This window comes from Temnothorax nylanderi, unplaced genomic scaffold (assembly GCF_030848795.1).
Source record: "Temnothorax nylanderi isolate EJ_2023f unplaced genomic scaffold, tnyl_v1.0 TNYL_tig0044_pilon, whole genome shotgun sequence".
Taxonomy (NCBI): domain Eukaryota; kingdom Metazoa; phylum Arthropoda; class Insecta; order Hymenoptera; family Formicidae; genus Temnothorax; species Temnothorax nylanderi.
Window position 1 is genome coordinate 120,763 of NW_027249106.1, and position 23,080 is coordinate 143,842.

The following is a 23,080-nucleotide window of genomic DNA, read 5'->3' on the forward strand; positions in this document are numbered from 1 at the left end:
GCCACCAGCCAGACCACAATGGGCGCGCGGCGCGCGTTTAGCAGACCAAGCCGCTCAGTAGCAGTCGAACGTGATTGGCTCTTACTTTTAGAACCAACCAATCAACGTAGAGTGTTGATAAGACGAACTCAACAGTTGTGTCTGCTGAACGCGGCCAATCAGGGAGCCTATTACGTATCGTAATGTGAAACAGATTTACTAGATTTCGACCAATGAAATCGTAGATACTCTAGTGAATTACTTTTCGCATTTTCACCTCGTGAAAAGATACATGTATAGTCGCGGACAGAAAGGTTGTCCGAAAGGTTGTCCGACTTTGAGCCGTATTCATAGTATGAATACAGGTGTATAAGTCGGACAACCTTTCTGTCCACGAGTGTACATACGAAGGGCCAATTCCTTTTAGTGACACAAGTCGACACAAGTGTCGTTCTGTCTTTGTTATTCATTGAATGCCAAGAAGGATAGAACGATGTTTGTGTCGACTTGTGTCACTAAAAGGAATTGGCCCTTATGCTGCGTTCCCACTATACGCGTCGCGCGTCGCGTCACGACGCCGCGTCATGAGTTATCCAATCAAAACGTTTCATTTTTATGGCAAGATCTCGCGTCGGAAATGACGTCATAAAATGAAACGTTTTGATTGGATAACTCCATGACGCGGCGTCGTGACGCGACGCGCGACGCGTATAGTGGGAACGCAGCAATACATAAGCAGCACTGTGCCGACTGCCGCGTCGCCGCGTGTGCACGGTGCCGAGTGCTGACCAGTGCCGACACTGCCGACACTGCCGACATCTAGAAACAGCTGTTCGTCAACACCCCTAACCCTAAACGCCCCCCATAGCTTAGCCATTCTCGACCGTCATGGCTGCTTCCAGGTTGACGAAGCCATCAAAGCCGTCAAAGATGACCGTCGTTAGATGAAAGGGATTAATGAGCACGTACGCAAGTACCCCTGTTTGGACCGAAATCAGCAGCAAGCAAGGACTGCACAGTTAAAGTTTTTATACCTTTCTTCTTATGTCCGTACTTTATGTAATGACGGTCCTGTAATTTTCTAACTCGTGCTTTCACCTTGTGCGAGTAGTATTCTGCGGTTTAATTGAGACTTTATCCGAACCGATACGATTGCGTCCACAAGAAATGAAACAATGATGCCGATAAAGGACAATCAAGATGTGGCATGCTTTTTAGTTACCAAGCATTCTACATGGAAAGGAAAGTAAGTGCGTTGTTCTTTCTCATATGTATGTATCAATCCATATTTTTGCAATTCAATTAAAGACGTTTGAAAGAGATGTAGAAGCGAATTAATGTACAACGTCAAACAAAAGATTGTACGATTGTTCGATATATTTAGTTCATGCAACTATATAAGGTACTAATATTTTAGAGGTACTTTGTGTCTCTAAGACCCATTGTCTGGTGGACACCTTTATCATTTTAGTTTTTAAGTAAGTGTAATGCGAATTAAAATCAAAGATAAAAATATATGAAAAATATTTGATTATCTTTGATTCTTTGATTTTAATTTGTGTTATAACTTATTTAAGGACTAAAATGATAAAAACGTCCAGACATAGGTACATCTTAATGTAGAAACAATCCATGCATTATGACAATTTTATGCAAAATTTACGTATAAGAAAGTATCGCTTATTTATGGTTTGTATATATTGATAAGAATATATACAAATTAAATTGTGTGCCATCTTTATGTTAGATATGTCTAGAAAATATATAATTTTTAATATTCAACATTCTCATTAGGTATTTATATAACCAAGTTACGTTCAGTAATATATGACCCTTTGAAATAACAATGCTATTTTCATTCACTTACATCTAACAATAAGTAACATATTTTAGGTACAAGCGTATCTTCTCCATTGGCTCTATGGGGATAACGACATACAATCCTGGTACATTAGAAGTGACAAACAAATGGGAATATTCTGATTTTATAAGTGTACAGCCAATAAATAGAAATCAATTAGGTTCTCATGAATTTACTATAACCGTACGTAAGGAACGGAAAAATGAGACCATGAAGTTTAGCTCTGAACATAGACCACACTTATTGACAGAAGCACTTAAGTACAGAAATTATGTTGAAAAGTCTAAAGAAATTTTGGTAAGTTTACACATGCACATGTATTTTTTCTTCTTTCTCTTCTCCTACTGAGTATTATATGTGAAGGAAATGAGCCCCACACTTAGAGAGAGAGAGAGAGAGAGAGAGAATTACTATATAATATATGCATACATGTATATGTATGTTACGTATTAATAATATTTATATTTGCAGAGATATCCAGCTTATAAACATCATTGGTCTGATACAAGATTACCCATTGTATTAGAAATAACACCATACAGTCTTGATCAATTAGATCCTGCGACAAACATGGTATTAGCTAGTTATTGTTATAAAGATTTTGAAGGGCTCCTGACAATGAAAGATTATCCCAATGGATTTGTGATTGTATGTGGTGGATTTGGACGTCTGCATCTCTTCGCTTCTAACCATATGGAAGAGATAAAAAAGAAATTGCAAGAAACTGCATTAAATAACTTGGGCATTAATATAAAGATGTTGAAGGAGCCTATAAGACTCGATGACTTTATTGCTCAAAGATTAGGGAAATTTAGCAGCGACGAGCATATAACGAGTGTATCGGAATTTACTGTCCACAAAATCTCCTCGAGGCATCTGGATCCTCAAAGAAGAACGCTTTGTCTTTCAGACACTTGCCTGTTGGAAAGAGATCCTCAAACGTACAACATTTGTACTCTTAGGCCACTGTCGGACATTTTCACTTTGATTCGTGATAACGATAATCCTCAATTGTTCACTATACAATATCTTAATGGTCAAATGCGCAGTTATACCGCGACAAATAGAGATTCCTTATTGGCATCTTTACTGGATGGTGTAAGAGCATCTGGTAATAGAGATGTTCATGTAAAGATGTATCCCATAGCCAGAGGTAAAAGACTCGGACCTTTCAATCTACCTGTTGACGAGGAGGTCGAGACGACACATGTCAAATTCCTTCAGCAGCCGCCTGGAGGACGTACGTTTGCTGAAATTTTGGAGAGATTTAACGCAAATGTACCGTACAGCGGGCTTAATTACTCCATTACGCAAGACGTAAGATGACGCATTTCTCTATCTCTGATTGCGTATACGAGAGTTGTACTTAAGAAATATCGTTAAGTAATCATTACGCATTTGTGCACATGTGTAAGAGTTTGTACAGTACATTGAAGCGGTTAAAGTGTTATTGAGACTGATTTTGAGTTTGGAGTTTCCCTTTGAAACTTAATAAAATCGTTATACGTGTAAAGAGATTGTAAAGTTTTAAATGAAAGCATTTATATGAATATAAATAGTACATAAAGGGACATGAGACATTTTCTGTTTATCCAGGAAGTTGTACCGCTTGAATGGACTGTAACAACATTACAACTCCAAGTACATCGTATCACGAATGATTACTTACAGGGGATTTTTACTGAAAATAAAGACAAGATTATCCTCGGGGCTTTGAATACTTTAATAAGCAAAGATCTCGAGACAAATAGCGAGATTGAAGCACAATTTCATGCACTGCGAAGACTGGTGGCTAGCAAAATCGGTTTCGCTGCATTTACAACACTTCCTGGCTTTAGAGAAACCGTTGGTACAAAGGTCGTGAAGGCTTTGAAAAGACAAAATTGTGGTGTAACGCAAGCTGCCATAGATTGTATTTGCGCTCTAATGCAACCAATGCATGACGATTGCGATTTAAGACAAGAACAACTGAACAAAAGTAGTCTGCTCAGCAGTAATAAGTTTTTAGAAAGTCTACTTGAAATGTGGGTTAATCACATTGTAAGTATTTTACAAATGTTACATTTACTCTTATTGTTCGTAACATCAAATTTGTTGCGTGTGTTTCTGAGATCTATTTTAAAACCTTTGCTTTTTATGACTTGATTGTCTTTCAGCATCTTACCATTTTTGTTTGTTTGTTTGTTAATTATTTGTAAATTTTTTAATTCCTGAAATATATTTATCGATGTCTCGATAAATTTAACATATGGTTAAATTTATGTCTTTTACTATAGAAGCAATAAGAAACTGTAAAAGTTTTTTGATAATGTGCAGAGATATCCTATAAAATATAAGACATGAAATGAAAGAGAGAGATAGAGAGAGAGAGAGAGAGAGAGAGAGAGAGAGAGAGAGAGAGAGAGAGAGAGAGAGAGAGAGAGAGAGAGAGAGAGAGAGAGAGAGAGAGAGAGAGAGAGGGGGGGGGGGAGAAATCTGATTTACTATGCAATACATCAAAGCCTTTCTTTTTTTTAATATTACAGAATCATGGTACAGGTGCACTGGTAGTCTCCGCTATGCTCGATCTTTTAACATTTGCCCTGTGTGTACCATACAGTGAAACTACTGATGGCAAACATTTTGATAATCTTTTAGAAATGGTTGCTACAAGAGGTAGATCTTTGTTTAAATTGTTTCAACATCCTTCGTTGGCTGTGGTCAAAGGTGCTGGATTGATAATGCGAGCAATCATTGAAGAGGGTGCACCAGAGGTAGCAGCAAAAATGCAAGAACTGGCACTTGCAGAAGGAGCTCTACCAAGACATTTGTTAAATAGTTTATTTACGATCGGCAGTGACAGCAGATTATTAACGCATCGACAATTGTGCCGACATTTAGTAGGTTTGTGGGTCACGGGACATCCTACAGCTATGGGATTATTGAAACGAATTATGGTGAGTCGATATTGTCTATATTGAAATAGGATTCGCACTCTGTAAGATGGAGACAATTATGCTTTTAAAATAGCGCCTATCACGCGGTGCATTTAAATACGAATAATGTGGAACTGCTGCAATTTGTTCGTAGCCGGTGGGTTTGTTGAATTATTTGGATTCTGATGAAAAAGTACCGGAGTCATTCTTGGAAGAAGAGAGATTGAACAATCGTGACAATTTAAAGATTGCTATAGATCATGCGTCAAGAAATAAGAAAAGTCCACAATGGATCGCTATCGAACGTCAGATGCGAGTAGTTGAAAAGCATGTAGAAAATGCTTTGCAACATTGGGGTGCTCGTATTGGAATAGAACGTAGAGAGAAGATTAAAGAGCGTCCAATAGTTTTAAGAAAACGTAGAGAACGAATTAAATCTGAAGCAAATTGGAAATTATTCTATTATAAGTTTAATCAAGATCACGCACTGCCAAATTTAATTTGGAATCACAAAACGAGAGAGGAATTGAGAATAGCTTTGGAAAACGAGATACGTGCATTTAGTTCAGATAAAGACTTGGCTGGCGGAACTTTGATTGCGTGGAATCATAGAGAGTTCGAGGTGCAATATCAATGTCTTTCGGATGAAGTTAAAATTGGAGATTACTACTTGAGGCTTTTATTGGAAAAGGATAGTCCGGACAGTCCTATAAGAAAATCGTAAGTACATATATATCGATAACCATTTTACATACATTCGTTGAAAAACGTATCGTGTGACGGGACATTACCAATTTTGTGAATCCAAAGGTAATTGATTGACAAACTGGTACTTGCGTAACAAACATGACGAAACCAACACGGCAGAGAGAAGAAAGAAAGAAAGAAAGAAAGAAAGAAAGAAAGAAACGTTTACGAGGTGTTACAAATAGCATGAAAAAATAAGAAAAAAATATGTGATAAATGTTTGTCACAAACTATACTCGATGTCGCGTACTAATTCGTAGTACAAAGTAGCTTTAGACAGTTTACGTAACGATGTCTTATTTTCAATTGCAGATACGAATTTTTTAATGATTTATACCATAGATTTTTATTGACTGCGAAAATCGAAATGAAGTGCCTTTGCTTGCAAGCAATGACGATAGTGTACGGTCGATATTACGAGGATATTGGTCCATTCTCAGATACGAAATACATATTGGGAATGTTGGAACGTTGCGCGGATAGAACGGAGCGCGATAGGCTAGTCATGTTCATAAATAAACTCATATTGCACAGGCGAAATGTCAAAGACATAATGGATCAGAATGGTGTACGAACCTTAGTCGATTTATTGACATTGGCACATTTACATACTTCCCGAGCAGTCGTACCGACGCAAACCAATGTGATAGAAGCGGGTCCACAGCAGGAACGAATGGAGAAAGAATGGTATTACAATAATGGAGATCAACGTGAAGGTCCGATGAGTCTGAAAGACCTGAAGGAACTGTACGGTTCAAATCATGTGACTCACAAAACAAAAGTTTGGGCACAGGGATTAGATGGATGGAAAACGATTTCACAAGTGCCACAATTAAAGTGGAGTCTTGTTGCAAAGGGAACTCCCGTGATAAATGAAAGTGAATTGGCTAATTTAATCCTCAACATTTTAATCAAGATGTGTGAATATTTCCCAAGTAGAGATGCCGATGACGCGGTAATTAGACCATTGCCACGTGTGAAGCGATTGCTATCCGATCTTCAGTATCTGCCACATATTGTACAGCTTTTGCTAACGTTTGATCCAATCCTAGTTGAGAGAGTCGCTACGTTGTTGTGCGAAGTGATGCGAGACAATGCAGAAGTGTCAAAAATTTATCTTACCGGCGTATTTTACTTTATCTTAATGTACACTGGTTCTAACGTCTTGCCAATTGCAAGGTTTTTACAACTTACGCACACTAAGCAAGCCTTTAGGAATGACGATGTGAGTCTGATATATGTCTGATATTTACATCTGTTTTCATTAATAAAAATTGTAATATAATTATAATACAATTACGATAGAGAAATACTTGTATGTATAACTCATTGTTGTCGTGTCCTTTAGAACACTTCTTCAGATATCATGCAACGAAGTATTCTCGGCCAACTGTTGCCCGACGCAATGGTGAGTTATTTAGAGAATCACGGAGCAGAGAAATTTGCGCAGATATTCCTTGGAGATTACGATACGCCGGAAGCAATTTGGAATGCAGAAATGCGACGAATGCTTATCGAGAAAATTGCTGCGCATATTGCAGATTTTACTCCCAAGTTGCGAAGTCATACCATGGCCAGGTATCAATATATCGCTATACCTGCTGTAAGATATCCACAATTGGAAAATGAATTGTTTTGTCAGATATTCTATCTCAGACATCTTTGCGACACTGTTAAATTTCCACAATGGCCTATCCCAGAACCTGTAAGTTAAAGCAAATCAATTGACTTGATCTTTTGTGTATCGTGCATCTTGTAGAATTCTCTCTACGTATAACATTAATGACTTATACGAGTGTGATATTGAATTAGGTACAATTATTAAAAGATGTATTAGACGCGTGGAAAAGAGAAGTAGAGAAAAAGCCACCTCTAATGACTATGGATGAAGCTTATAAGCAACTTTGCTTACCTAGTGGAAAGCAGCATGACGAAGCGATCGTGAGGAAGTCGTTTTATAAATTAGCTCAAATGTATCATCCTGACAAAAATCCTGAAGGCAGAGTAAGCCTGTATTTATTGTGAATTATTTTAATACTTTTATGTGAATCAAGTGTATATAGGCGTGCATACACACACACACACACACACAAATACAACGCGCGTTACAATAATAATGATTCTAGGACAAGTTTGAAGCTGTTAGTCAGGCATACGAGTTTCTATGCAGTCGCAGTTGTTGGTCGACGACTGGTCCTAATCCTGACAACATCGTTTTGATTTTAAGGACGCAGAGCATCCTTTTCCATAGATATACAGATGAGCTTAGACCTTACAAATACGCTGGTTATCCTCAATTGATTAAAACGATTAAGCTGGAAACGGATGACGAACGATTATTTTCAAAGTCTGCCCCATTGCTAGCAGCTGCAAGTGAACTTGCGTATCACACAGTCCACTGTTCGGCTTTAAATGCCGAAGAATTGCGAAGGGAGGGTGGTTTAGACGTATTGTTGGAAGCGTATACGCGATGCGTATCTGTTTTAAGCAGATCGAGTAAATCCACTGACATAGCAGTGCAAGTTTGTATGCATATAACTAGATGTTTCGCTGTTGCCGGATCATTTCGAGGATGCAGAGATAAGATTATTGAATTGCCGCAACTTGTAAGAGACCTTTGCAGAATACTGCATTTTAAGGTACCTACAAAGATATAAATTATAACTAAAGAATATATAGAACTCTTTCCAACTTATTCCATCTCAATTTTGATTTTTCTTTGTCCTCTTTTGCAGCATTTAACGAAATTATGTGCAGTTGCCACAGAGTGCGTTTCATCTCTTGCTACAGACAGCATATTACAAATGCAACTACTGCAATCCGGTGCTTTATGGGATCTGTTGCTCTTCATGTTCAACTACGATTACACATTAGAAGAAGGTGGTGTGGAAAGAAATCAAGATGAAAATCGTCAGGAAGTAGCCAATAACTTGGCTAAATTGGCAATTCGTGCTTGTGCTAGATTAGGTGGTTACATGAAGGACGACTACGAGACCCCTGTTAATCCAGTTACAGTTGCCGCTCTAGAAAGTTTATTAACGCCCTATCTAGCACGTCAGCTTGTTAAAGATAAACCTGAAGAAATTTTAAAGATACTGAATTCTAATTGTTCAAATCCATATTTAATCTGGGACAATGGAACCAGAGCGGAATTAAATGAATATTTAGAACTGAAACGGCAAGAGAGATTAAATAATAGCGATAATTTTGAACATGATTTTAGTGATTTCAAATATACTGCTCATGCTGACGAATTAGTAATCGGCGAAATATTCGTCAAGGTATACAATGAGCAACCAGCATATCCAATCGAGGTAAATTTATTTCCAAGTTGGAAACAAAATTGTGCGTATGCATGCGTGCGTGCGTGCGTGCGTGCGTGCGTGCGTACAAGATAATTTAAAATAACCGCTACGCGGTCCGTGACAAAAGTAATCTTGGAGAGCTATTTAATTTTCAGAATCCCAAAGGTTTCACGATAAACTTGCTTGAATTTCTATCACTATCTTCAGAGTACTTAACATCTTTAGGCAGTATTAGTTCGGTTAAAAAGGACCAAGATAAATTGGAACACATTGTGATGGCGCTTAAAGCTCTGAACAATGTTATCAAAAATAACCCTGGCATTGAATTACAGTGTATGGGACACTTTAAATTGCTATTTGGACTTTTAAATTGCAGTAATTTTAAATTAATTCAAAAGAGCGCTCTAGAAGTGATCAGTAATGTTACCAAGAATCAGGAATGCGTTGATGATATTGCCGCAAATGAAGTTGTCGTGCATTTGTTGTTATGTTTGCACAGCTTGAAAGAGTATCAGCTTCTTGCATTGGAAACTTTATACGCACTGATGAGCTCGACTAAAATTGTTAAGGATGCATTATCGAAAGGTTTGTACACACAGAAAGATGTGCCTGACAGGCCACATTGAGAACATTGACATTGACTTATAAGACAAGGTATTTGTCGATTGGATCATGCATTGAACATATTTGTTATGTAATGTTTTCCAGGAGCTGTCGTGTACATTCTTGATCTCTTTTGTAACTCGAGTAATATTCAGACGAGAGAAGCAGCAGCTGAATTACTTGCAAAAATGTCATCCGATAAATTAGCTGGACCAAAAGTTAAGCTCGATTTATCGAAATTTTTACCTAGATTATTCAGCGAAGCTATTCGCGATGCACCCAAGCAGTGTGTACACATGTTTGAGACACAGCACGAAAATCCAGAATTGATATGGGATGATGATGCAAAGGCTAGAGTAGCGAGAATTATTGCGGAATTGAAAGACGAGTAAGTATTATAAATTGATTTATCACGTTCCTTCTCTTCTCTCCTCTCCTTCCCCTCCCCTCTTCCTTCGTCCCTTCCTTAGCGATGTGCAAGGATGTCGAGTTAATTATATATTGATATCTTATCTTTCAGATACCACGCGTTACAGAGACGAAATCCAAATGCCATATTAAAGTTACCGGATACACAAAATAATATCGATGTCGCGACGAACGAGCCTGTCGTAGGTGGAGTGTATCTTCGATTATTTATAGCCAGTCCCGCTTGGGCGCTTAGGAGACCAAAGGAATTCTTAAGTGAGCTGATGGACTCTACATTAACATTAATGTCCAAGGAAAAGACCGATGTAAGTATTATAATAAAAATACAGTGAGCGTTACGTATGAAAATATTATCTTGACTTGGCTTTATTTTATGTATTTTTTATTTTCTTTCTAGACGGATATGTTGGAATTAACGACACAGGCTCTTGTGTGTTTACTCCAAGCGCAACCTACTTTGGCGGACCAAGTACCATCCTTGGGTCATATACCGCGACTTTGTCGACAGATGGCTGCTCATAACGGTCAGCCGTCGGTATATAAGACAGCTATATTAATTCTACATCAATTAGCGACAAGCGAGGTGAGTAAATCACCTGTCGTCAACGATCAGTTGTATATATAATCTACAATTATGTGTTGCTAATTTATTTGATTTATTTACTCGCGTTTAGATTTGTATCTCATCTATATGCCAAACGGAATGCATAAGTCCATTAAAGCATGCGATGCAATCGAGAAGAGACATGATCGCGGTAGCATGCGAGACGCTGAATAGACTATTTTCGACGAATGAAGATAGACTTATCAAGCAGGTATGTGTAAAGAGGGATATGTATGCTTCACATGTACCGCGTTCAAAACTATTGGTTTTTTTTTCATTTTTTTATTTTTTATTGTTATCGTAGGCGTTGGACGCCGAAATGGTACCATATCTCTTAAATATATTGGAAGGACGATTAGATATTGTTGAAAACCCTGCCACGACTAAAGCACAAATAGTAAAAGCTTTAAAAGCCATGACGAAAAGTTTACTTCTTGGTGAAAAAGTTAATGCCATTTTGGAAAAGTCGAGTGTATGGGCAGAATATAAGGATCAACGGCACGATCTGTTCATTTCGAATAATACCAGTTCTGGTTATCTTACAGGTATAATATATGTGAATAACTTTAATGCATAGCTAACTATATATATATTTTTGCCGATTATTAAATTGCTTGATCGTTATTTAGCTGGAACACCTGTATCTGCTGGCTATTTGACAGCAGGGCCAAGTACAACTTTAACCACGGGCCCACCACCAGTAGACAAAGAAGATAGTTTAATTAATAGAAACGATAGCATCTGATATAGATAACATTGTAAGTGATACAAAAGGCAGTAAGAACATTAATATTGAGAGATTCCTGTCGGTAAATAATACCGGTATAGAGACTACATTGTCTGTGATTTTTGGCTTCTTAAAGAGAGAAATTTATTAATTAAATATATTGTTTTTGCCGTATAATCTTTATGTTAGGATTACAAAGTATATAATATTTCGTTCTTTAATTACATTTATATGTGAGCAGTAACATAGTTATAAGCTTAATCATTCGTCAGTTTTTAAGACAACATAAATATATATATATATATGTAAGTAAAATTATAACACACACACACACACACACACACACACACACACACACATATATATATATATATATATATATATACCTTGCCCAAGACAGTCTCTATGTACATACATATACACATACATCATACATCAGCAGTATCGTAATGAGATTTTGTCACGTTTCTAGAATTTACATTTGTTGTAAGTTCATTTGTAAAGTGTTTAAGAAACAAAAATGAAATCCGAATAGTGTTGCCTGAATGTTCAAAGTTGACTCTTTTCTTTCTCAAAAATCTAAGTGAAGGAATAATTATCGGCTAATTAAGCTTAACTTTGAATAACGTTATTGTAAATTATTTCCTTTTCTGGTATTTTTTCCCACTTAACTAGGCGGCAATATTACTTTCTTATTCGAGGTTCAATTTCTAAGCTTAATTACGCGTTAATTACATTTCCACTTGAATTTTTATTAAGGAAAGATTGATACTATGAAAAGAGGAATACATCTTAACTAATTCTCATATCTTTAAGAATATCTATGTATAATATAGGAGATATTTTTTAACGAGATTAACCATGAGTTCACGCATGTAAAAAATTCCCGAAAATGTGTAAGATTTATGTAATAATTTGCAGTAAAATCAAAAATCAAAAAAGAAAAAAGAAAAAACCATCCAACAGAAATTCATATGTATAACGCAACAACTTTCTCTGTGATAGCATGTGTTGATCGCGACGGAGACACAAGGAGAGAGAAATAGAAAGAGAGAGAGAGAGAGAGAGAGAGAGAGAGAGAGAGAGAGAGAGAGAGAGAGAGAGAGAGAGTGATGCCAGTATGTTCCAAGCCTTGTCACTGTAAAAAAAATATCAATGGCAACATTCCAATCAGACAGAAATATAATATGTATTTATATGAAATTTAAAACGTCTTTGTTCTGCGAAAAGGAAATATTAAAAATTAATGTTAAAGAATCGGAAAGTCTATCTATACTGATCAGAAGCTAGTAATACGTAATTTTTGTTAAATTTATGTTATCGGAATGAAAAGTTTCATTGATTGTGAAAAATATATTTATATTTTTACTTGCTCATTTATAATCTATTATTTTTCTCTTTAGAAGAGATCATATTTTTGAATATAACAAGATATTTTTTAGTTGTGTACGTGTGGCTAACTATTACAATTCAATCGTATTTTGGATTTCAAATAGATGAAAAATATTTATTATCTTAAAACACATTTTTTTGCTGCATACTTTAATATTAAGAAGGACATTATTATATAATCATATTGTATAATTATATCAATTTTTCTACGACTTTTCTAACGTTTTCCAAATATATATACGACTCAATTACCATGTATAATTTTATTCAAGTCGGAAGAAATTGCATATTACTAACCAGATTATTGGATAGTTTATTTACCGTAAGATTTTTCATAGATTCCTGTTTATATCCTTGAATTACCTTGAAAAAAAATTAATGATCTGTTCAACCATGTACATTTTATACAATTATTAGAAAATCTCAAATTATACAAAGAGTGATAACATCTGGTGATACTACAGAAGAGATTCTTCAGTGACATAGCATCCATTTATACACTCAAACGATGCAAGAGTTTAAAAAATGCTTAGAACACGTTTAAATCTAAAAAAAGACATCAAAAAAGAAGGACAGAAATGTTAGAATATCTTTTAGATGTCTTTTAGAAGACATTTTAAGAGTATATTTAGACGTTTGTGTTTTATGAGCAACATCTCTTTTTTTCCATATCAATTGCTATAAGTATTCAATTAATAGTATATACTTATTACTAATAATAAAATAACATTGAAATGACATCGAGAGATTTTAAATATTACAATACGAATGTAAGTTATATTACTCTTACTTTATCATCAATCATACACTTTTGCATTTCAAGATTGGCGAGTCTTTGCTTTTCCAAGTAGCAAGTGTACTGAATATGAAATATGAATGTTTTTGCAATAATAATGATACATGTCTGCACAGAACATACTTGCAAATAATTGCTGAATTTTGCTAAATTCGTAATTTGTTTATATAGAAATAAAGGCTATTTGTTGGCAATGTTGACTTTTAAATTTTATGAAGCAAAATATATAATTAGTAGTATTTTATTCCTATACAGTCTCGTCTTTTCTAGAAAAAATAAAGGAAATAACTAAAACAAAATACGCGTATATATATCGTAAGTTCTGTATAAATTCTGAATATGCATTACAGTTACAGCATATACTGTGTACAAAGATATAATTAATGATTTAAAAACTGCAAATAAATAGGAAAGAGCTTCAGTTAAGTTGATGTATTTATCACTGAGTTTTTTTTTAATTGCAAGTAACATTTGTATATCCGCGCGCGCGCTCGCTCACACACACACACACACACACACGTATGCAAGAAGAAATTATATACCACAAATTATTGTATGTATAATTAGAAAATAAACGATTTTGCACACAATAAAAATTCGACGAGCTTGATGAGCTAATTAATAGTTGTGCTTTCTACATTAATTCCATTTAACATGCATTAATCGACCTTGGCTCGTTACTTTCGTCGGCTGATTCATATAAAATATCGCACAGACTCAAGTATTTATTTTCCGAATAATCACTGAGCAATTTATCCAAGCTTTGTTTTAATTCTGTAAAAGTAGGTCTACTTTGCGGTCTCATATTCCAACATGAATACATTATGCTATATCTGGAAAAGATAAAAGAAATTTAAAAAAAAAGGAAAAACAATAAAGTATAAAACTGAAAATTTATATACTTAAAAGTTAAAAATCTAGATAATTATAATGTTATAACATGCATACAATTCTCGACTACAATTTGGTGGTCTCTCCATTCGATATCCGGATTTGAGAAATTGCAAAATTCTATTTGTGGGAGTACCAGGATAAGGCATGGCACCTAAAGTAACTATTTCCCACAATAAGATACCAAAAGCCCATCTATAATCCAAAATTGCATTGTAGACAATCAAGTAGATGGCATAATGTAGTTTATATAAGTGTAGTGAAATAGAATACGTACACGTCGCTATAAGTAGTATATATTTGATGTGTTAAAGCCTCGAGTGCCATCCACTTTAAAGGCAATTTACCATTTCCTTTCTTTCGATAAACATTCTCTCGATAGATATCCCGACTGAGACCAAAATCTGAAATTTTTACCACTCTATCTGGTCGCACTAATACATTACGAGCAGCCAAATCACGATGTACTATCCGATTGGAAGATAAAAATTCCTAAACATAACATCCATTGTATTCTGATTTATATGAAATAACAGAATTAGGAAAGTGGATATCATATTGTTTCACTACTATTACAAACTTAACCCTTAAATGCCACACCTCTCAAGAATCTCGTAAATGACACATGGGGTCTAAAAGACCCCAGCATGAAAAATGTCTCCTTACTTATTGATTTTTTGATATTTAGTTATGAAAATTATTTTCAATGTTGTTCAAGGCTTAGAAAAGAGAATAAAATGCTTATATTGTTAAAATTTCAATTTCAACATAGTATAAAAAATTAAGATCGCCAACAGTTAAAATATTGGCTCCAAAATCAAAAAAATAAAAAATATAATAAATAAATAAATATGAGCTCCATTTTTGGAGGGAACATTTAAAAATATATCATTCTAAAGGGTCTGGGGTCCGCTGGACCCCGGGTGGCATTTAAGGGTTAATAGTAATTGATACATATTGTTAATATTGGCATTATACCATTCCGGTAGCTACTTGTCTAGCAAAATTCAATAAATCGGCAGAAGTAACATTCTCTGTATACTTTATCACATCTGTAAAAATATTTTGACAGAAAAATTACACACTGTATGTATAATTATATCCAATTGCTGTCTGTGTGATTTACCTTGCTGAATATCGTATAAGCGATTGGCGATCGTACGTGTATTCTTATAGTTGGAGACACATTTTTCTGCGTAATAGAAAAATCCTTTGTTTGAAAAAACATTTGAAATTGTTATCATGTAACGTGCGTCATGTATGTACGAAGTGTGTGTGTGTGTGTGTGTGTGTACACACATACACACGATGCATACTAAATATAGATATCTATATTATTAACAATAAAAAATATATATATATGTACCTTGATCTGTGTTCTCATTAGCAACAGATACCGTATTGGATTTCAAGTGAGTCCTACACTCGAATACGGCATTCACTAAATTCTGCCAAATCTAAAAACAAAATGTAATGGAATGATTGCTTTATTGCATGCTTTGTTAAATATAACAAAGTAATTACTCGAAACAAAACTATAATGCATTTTTCAATTTACGTATAATCGTACTATATACTTTTTGATGCAGCTCACCGTCCTTAAATACGTTTGTAAATCACCCTTGCTACAATATTCCACTACTAACAAAGGTTTATCGTACAAAGTGCAATATCCAATTAAAGATACTATGTTTGGATGCTGACCAGCAGATTTCATCATTGAAATCTCTTGATGAAAATTTTTTATATCCTCTACTGTTGGATTATCTGCACATAATGGGAATAAAATTGTTCATCCATATAATTTTAATGCTTCTCTGCATGTGTAATTATTATATGTATATGGACGCATATGGACGTATTTACGTTTTCTCTTGTTTGTGAATATGCCTTACGTATTATACAATATTATTACATAAATAGATTTTTCTCTGTTTCATGTTATATTATTCAAATACCTTTCATCATCTTAACAGCTACATCTGCGATAGCGCCAAATTCATCTTGCAATGAGGCAAGTCTGACAATACCGTACGCCCCACTGCCTAATATGCCTTTAAATTTCAGCTGTTGTGGAGTAAGTTGAAATTTATCATGAGGCAAAAGAGTAGCGCTATTATCTACTGCATAATCTCGCTTTAAAGGTTTCTTAAGAGAATCCATAGAACCCTGTTGAGCGAAAAATTACGAAAATCTGAGACAATTATTGCTTTGGATTTAAGATAATTGGAAAATTATTTCAATAACAAAACAAAATATGTATAATAAAATAAATTTTGGGAATAACATCCGGTGAAAGATTAATTATTAATAACATAAAGCTGTGCAAATTTTCTAACATAAAATTATATATAAATTAACCAAGAGTTGATTGTACTAAACTTGATTGTACGACAAAAAGTCAACCGTCTTACAATTAGCCATCCAGGTAAATATTGCACTAATCATCATTTATCGATGAGCTTACCTCAAAATGCATATATTCCATATTAGTTTGCTTATGCTTCTTGTTACGACGTTGACGTTGCATACAGATTATTCCAAACACCACCGCAACAATCACTAATGTTGATAACGCTACAATGATCTCGCGATAAGATAGCTCTGCAACTATTATGTCGCACATGTCTCATCCAAATGTAAATTTTATTCGATGTGACTGATGGAAATGCCATGATTATTATGTCTACACGCCTACCTGATGCTTCATCGATACTTCCGGATATAGTCGATTGTAAACTTACACCACCTACTGATTCTGCCACAATACTGATTTCGTATTGCAGTCTCACATCGACGTTCAAGAAGAGAGCTTTGACCGCATCCTATTAAAAAAAAAAAGCAAAAATTTCTGACTTTTGGTATTTTTATAATTAAAAGGATTGCTTACTTAGCGCGCGAATAGGTACTGACTCCAGATACAACCAGTAAACGCGGTTCGAGTTGAAACGAGTCAAATTGTAACGTATAATTGTCTGGCTGTAGAATGGGTTGGTTCCAATTAACTGCAACATCATACGATCCATCACTTCGCTTTCGAATGTACTCCGTCCGCAAACCTTTTACCTTTTCAGGTGCTACAATCGAGAAAAGCATCTATTATACATTTAAATCAGTTGAGCTTTGATGAAAAAGCTCAAAATGTTTTAAAAATAAATCCGATAAAGTATACAATGAGTTTTTTCATTATTCTCTCTCTTCGGGATTATTATATATATTATTATACAATACATATGTACATACCGCAAACGCTTAAATTGTGATGAATTTCTAGACACGATGGAGTGACGAAAGTAAATATTGTTGCATTACTAACTTTAGAAAAGTCATCGTTACTCGATCGGATCGATATAGTATTATTCTGATTGTACCGTAAGTGTCTAAGAGAAAAATGGAAATCTGAAGGCTGAAAAGACATGTATGAACAATAACTGATAATTTGATAAAATTAAGATAAATTTATGTTAATACGTAAACACACACACACACACACACACACACACACTCTCTCTCTCTCTCTCTCTCTCTCTCTCTCTCTCTCACCTTCTTTAAATCAAAATTGATCAAATCATGTTCTCCCGACCAAGACAATATATTATAGTTACAGCTCTGGTCTAAAAAATATAATAATCACAATGCTGTATGTATAATAATAACATAACTAGAAATTGTTTAAGCATGTTGCGTGTTTTAACATTATATGTTGCGCGTGTTACCTTCAACAGCTTTAAAAATAATTTCGGCTCGTAGTTGACACACATTGTTACTTTCTGCTTCAATTTTTACAAGCGAAATATGTTGAATTTGGTTTGGTTGGTAATCAACTGCAAATATCGATCTTAATTGACGTTTGATAAGAGGAAATGGTAACGCAAGCTTATAATCGATCTCGAATACTGCATATTCGTACATATATATATATATATATATATATATATATATATATATATAGCGCCTGTATGCGATTGAATTACGCGCAATGTTACGCCGAAGTAAAAGAGATTTCGATTCGAGATAATACCTGCGTAAGTTGAAAACCAATCCGACGTTTCAGCTAATGAAAACCCGCGCTGTGTTATTCTGTGTAAACGATAACGATAAAGCGTGTCTGGTGTCAAGTTTGAAAATGTCGACAATCCGCCGTTGCTCTATGGAAGAAATCTGCCTTGTAAAGAGAGGCAAAAACGCATAAACGCCGCTCTCGTAATCGAGAGGACTCGTAGGTATGTACTTAAGTTTCTCGACCGATTGACAACAATTAAGACGCGGCGTCACGCGATATATATGTACGGGGATGAGTACGAACGAATTTAAGAAACATTTCTTTTTGATTCTGGTGTGACTCTTGCGAAAAGTGCAAAGGTGCGAAGTTGCGAAGGTGCGAATATGCGAATGTGAATTAAGAAAACGAATAGAAAATAGAAACGCCATCGCGTTTTATCTCATCTGTTTCTAGCTCGATATTATTGTTAACGCGCGCGCACGGGAGTAAATCCAACATATATATATTATACATAGTATATATCCCAAACTACTTGAAAATTATATTCCATTCTCTTTACATATAATGTTTCTCAATTTCGATCCTTTCGTGTCGAGTAAAAGAGTTGTGAGGGTTGTGAGGGTGCAGACAATTAAATGGCACGTACGCGGGTTCAAAGAGTAGCATAATTGTAATTAAAGGTAGCATATTTACCACTGTGGCTGTATCCCAAGCGTCGACGGAGACGCTTTGTTGAATAACGTAGCTTCCAGGATTATGCTTAATTATTAGCGCGTTCATTCCTCTGCAGTGTAAAGTTACGTTTGCGCCAGCTTCCTCCTTCGTTCTCGGATAAGCTATGTCGCAAAACAACTTTAATGTATGCAGTATTGAGTATAATAATGTATGCAGTGTATAATCCAAGCGAGGTGTTGTCAGCTTCCTTTTAATTAAACAATTAATTCGATTGCAAGTTTATAACTTACGCTCAAACTCGCCTGTAGGTTGCGAACAATGATTTCGGCACGACCCCTAAAAAACAAGAGGCAAGGAATAAAATATATATATATTATATGCTTATTGTAATTATGATTTGTATAATGTTTTGGAAATAATTATACAAATTATAAAAATTTTGTTCTGAGTTGTTCCCGTGGAGAACACGATAGTTTTAAAGCGGGAAGCCTGGAACAAGATTTTTAACGAAGAAAATCGAAAAATAATATTTCCGATAAAGAGTAAAGTACCCTTTAGATTCTTGTTCTGGTCTTAAAAATTTTGTTCTGAGTTGTTCTACGCGGTTAGAAATATGTTCTAGATCGGCCAAAAACTGTTATTTTTAAAATTTTTCTTTTTTCAATATCTCTTAAAGTTTTTAACCAAAACTTAAAGTTTTTCCGCGAACATTTTTCTTTTAAAAATTTGATCTTCTGGAACAATTTAGAACAAGTCTAGAACAACCCGGAACAACTTTTAGAATATCAAAATTTCAAAAATTGGGTGCTAACTTCACACAGATAATCGTTTTGATATTACCGAACGAGCGGCGAAAAAGGTCGGGGAACGACGCGCATATCGATCGATTTATCGGCTTGACTTGAAGCGCGTCGATCGACTCGTCCGAATTGATTTCAGTGATAATGTATAATATCAAATAATACGTAGGTATGTACATTATACATACTCGCGGCTCGCGGAGGATTTAATTTAATGTAATGAGAGCGTGCCGATTACCTGAGACGCAACGACGCGACGCAAGGTCGTCGCACGTCGCATATATGTATAGGTATATCGCACGTGGATCGCTTCGTTATCTCGCCTAGGTGGCCTAGGTGGCCTAGGGTATATTATGTACGTCCTAAACGCGCGATAAACTGACGCTTCATCGTCATCGTCTACGTCCACGTCCACGGTCCACGCTGCCACACGCTACTTTTCGCCACTCGAATTGCTCGAATTGCTTGAATTGCATGCGCGCATTGTCGTCGCGTGTATATATATATATATATATATATATATATATATATATATATGTCTGACGCGACAATCAACGTACGCGGTACGCGCTGAAAACTTGACTTGAGAGATTATCGCGGGCGAAACTAAATATAATATATACAAATTCTTTGGCACGATTGTGTCGTGTGTGTGTGTGTGTATTTGCAATCGTAAATGCTTCATGTACATATTGTACATACATATAGGAAGAAATGGTAAAAAGAGATTCGAGAAGCACAAAAAAACAACACTTGAAAACTGTTTGTTGAAAGGTTTTATAATCTAGATAGTTCGCGAGCATGACTTTCCACAAGTGCAAAGGAAATGCGAAAAAGAAGATAAACATGTTTAAAACAACTCGATGCATTATGCAGTCTACCGTCTGCCGCCTTAGTACTCTTCTCTTTCGATATAGCTTATATATACAATATATATATATATAAAATAGCGGTACAGCAGTAAACATTGTCATTGTATATTATATATATATATGTATGTGTGTGTGTGTGTGTGTGTGTGTGTGTGTGTGTGTGTGTGTGTGTGTGTGTGTGTCTACGATTCATTTCAGCTCAATAAAAGCTACTAAAAGCAGAGTTTAATGAGAATTTTTGATATGCGCAATGATATGCGAGCAAAGCGAATCGATGCGATTCGTATTTCTATCGATACGTATTTATATTTATGTTACATATTTACGGTACGTACGTTGCTATAAATAATATTTACGCGTACGATCGTTCGCGGAATATTGTACATTGCCATTGTCGCAATGTTGCAGCTTTTAACTGCAAAGTCGTTAAAGGAGGGAAATTGTGAATCTTTCTTTATTTAAAGAAAACTAAACTAAACGTTGTAAAAGTGATGCTAACATTGCAAGTATGCGCGAGTATCGCTTTTGCAGCCAAGCCAAGTCGAGTCTGATATTCGACCGCGACGTGGCGATTGGACGTGTATGCCATGTACATACTTGTCGGTCTACTTTTCAATGATATTATATATTGACACAGGTGTCAAAACAAACGTCTAAAATGTGTTAAAAATGTGTCCCGATGAACGTATACTTATTTCGGTACGTTATTTATTTTGTATGGACTCGACATTATAGATAAACTCTTCTAGAAGAGAGAGAGAGAGAGAGGAGAGAGAGAGAGAGAGAGAGAGAGAGAGAGAGAGAGAGAGAGAGACTAGGTTTTCTTCTAGAATCTAGAAAATCGAGCTCTTTTCTCTCTTTAGTTCTTAAAGATATGTATTTGGTCAATGTATTTAAGAAATAGGCTAGAAATATTTTCGCTCACATGCATGGATGTTGATATATACATATATGAGCCTCACGATTGTCAGTTTCCTATTGGCAAATTGGCAATTCTCTCTCGATAGTCTCGATACCGTTCAACGGTTTAACCGTCGCGCGATATAGGGCCAATTGAGTTTTACGTTGTCACAGCAACCGAATTTTTGTTCTCTCTCTCTCTCTGGCTTCTTCCAAGCTAATTTACTATTAGAAATTCAGAGATATGTTACAGGCGACGTAAACCAATTCTACGTATGACGAATAATCGAACTTGTGAAATAGAACTCCATAAGAATTCCTTTTATCATTTATCTCATTTATTTCCACCCAACATTCTTTTTGTATGCAACTATATATAGAATAAAGTTTCAGTCAACTTACCTTTCTACATAGCGCTAGACATCCAGCGGTATCCAAAGCTTCTTGGAGACGAAACCCATGGATAGTAGGAATTACACAACAAAATAACAAAAATATCAACAGCATTCCGTCGATCTTGCCCGAAGACATGCGGCGCGTATCACCCATTCAAGATTAATATTACTATATTAACTGAAGAGTACTTGGATTTTCGGATGGATAAGGATAAGGATAAAGCTAAGGATGAAAAGAGAGAGAGAAAGGAAACGACTATTTTCTTCCTTTTCAAATTTATACATATGTATATATATACTTATTACTTTGTTTATTTTCAATTGAACACTGCGTGCTGCAAATCGCGCCAACTTGGAGTGGAGCTAGTCAACTGACAATCAGTCAACTAGTCGATAATCGATCTATTATAATATTTCAATTCCGTAAGCGGCGTAAGCCGTAAGATATTCGTCAGAGATAACACAAGTGTAAATGTGATGTGAAACAAGCACTTTTGCATGATATTATTATTCCACCTGAGATTATACCTAAAATGCTTTATCTTTGAAACACGCACGTTTCAACGGTATAAAATCACATCAAATTTTATTATTTCAATACACAAACGGCACGTATTCGAGTCAAGTGACCCTCTCATGATTCATGATTAATAACATAAAATTAATTGTGAGCTGTAAAGCTCAAGAACGTGACACAAATAAATCCACATTTGAAGACGCTCGAGTATTATTTCAACGCGTATATTACGGCGGTGGCGGTGGCGGTGGCGGTGGCGGTGGCGGCGGCGGCTCCCTACCAGGGTACCCTACGAGGTACGACTATCTTGTATGCTAATAAAAGGTGGGATTTGCACTCCCACTTTTTCCCTCTATACTTGGCATACTTGCTCGTCACTTTTACAAAAAATGTTAGTTTCGCTTATTTTATATAATTTAGACGAAAAAGAGTTTCAATTCTTAATAAATTTGAAAAATTACATGCACCCATGACATACATATGTGTGTATATATATAATACAGCTTTTGCAATGAAATTAATAGAAGAAATTATTTCAAGTATTTCGCAACATCCTTAGACTGTCTGACTGTGCTAAAACTTACGATTGCATTTCAATTCTTCAAGTGCATTCAACTTGAAATAATCCAACGATAATCCAACGATTCGACATGAAAAATGTATCGTTCA

At 35.4% G+C, this 23,080-nt stretch overlaps 2 protein-coding genes across 6 annotated transcripts; one reads left to right on the forward strand and one right to left on the reverse strand.

Annotated features, from left to right (window-relative positions):
* The first annotated feature begins 789 nt into the window (after positions 1-789).
* Rme-8 (receptor mediated endocytosis 8) lies at positions 790-12,546 on the forward strand. Of its 4 annotated transcripts, none has more exons than XM_071704745.1 (19): positions 790-1,003; positions 1,091-1,225; positions 1,873-2,137; positions 2,312-3,157; positions 3,437-3,880; positions 4,366-4,776; positions 4,910-5,475; positions 5,815-6,727; positions 6,851-7,207; positions 7,315-7,506; positions 7,629-8,141; positions 8,238-8,816; positions 8,963-9,392; positions 9,516-9,798; positions 9,931-10,144; positions 10,237-10,422; positions 10,514-10,654; positions 10,748-10,988; positions 11,073-12,546. In XM_071704745.1, the coding sequence occupies exons 2-19, from the start codon at positions 1,155-1,157 to the stop codon at positions 11,186-11,188; spliced, it is 6,768 nt and encodes a 2,255-aa protein (XP_071560846.1). In that variant the 5' UTR covers positions 790-1,003; positions 1,091-1,154; the 3' UTR covers positions 11,189-12,546. The 4 variants fall into 4 exon arrangements, with proteins under 4 accessions (XP_071560846.1, XP_071560847.1, XP_071560845.1 ...); XM_071704746.1 differs by having other exon boundaries at positions 790-997; XM_071704744.1 differs by having other exon boundaries at positions 790-1,225.
* A 1,229-nt stretch (positions 12,547-13,775) lies between these two features.
* On the reverse strand, positions 13,776-22,975 carry LOC139771750 (tyrosine-protein kinase receptor torso-like). 2 transcript variants are annotated; one of them, XM_071704753.1, is made up of 18 exons: positions 21,902-22,975; positions 19,218-19,263; positions 18,946-19,088; positions 18,271-18,397; positions 17,966-18,073; positions 17,793-17,863; positions 17,493-17,655; positions 17,163-17,326; positions 16,948-17,074; positions 16,717-16,853; positions 16,208-16,418; positions 15,844-16,016; positions 15,616-15,706; positions 15,376-15,441; positions 15,228-15,301; positions 14,527-14,741; positions 14,307-14,444; positions 13,776-14,191 (listed from the first exon to the last, which is right to left on the reverse strand). In XM_071704753.1, exons 1-18 carry the CDS (start codon positions 22,046-22,048, stop codon positions 14,008-14,010), a joined length of 2,385 nt encoding a protein of 794 aa, XP_071560854.1. In that variant the 5' UTR covers positions 22,049-22,975; the 3' UTR covers positions 13,776-14,007. The 2 variants fall into 2 exon arrangements, with proteins under 2 accessions (XP_071560854.1, XP_071560853.1); XM_071704752.1 differs by having other exon boundaries at positions 16,717-16,859.
* Positions 22,976-23,080: the final 105 nt, after the last annotated feature.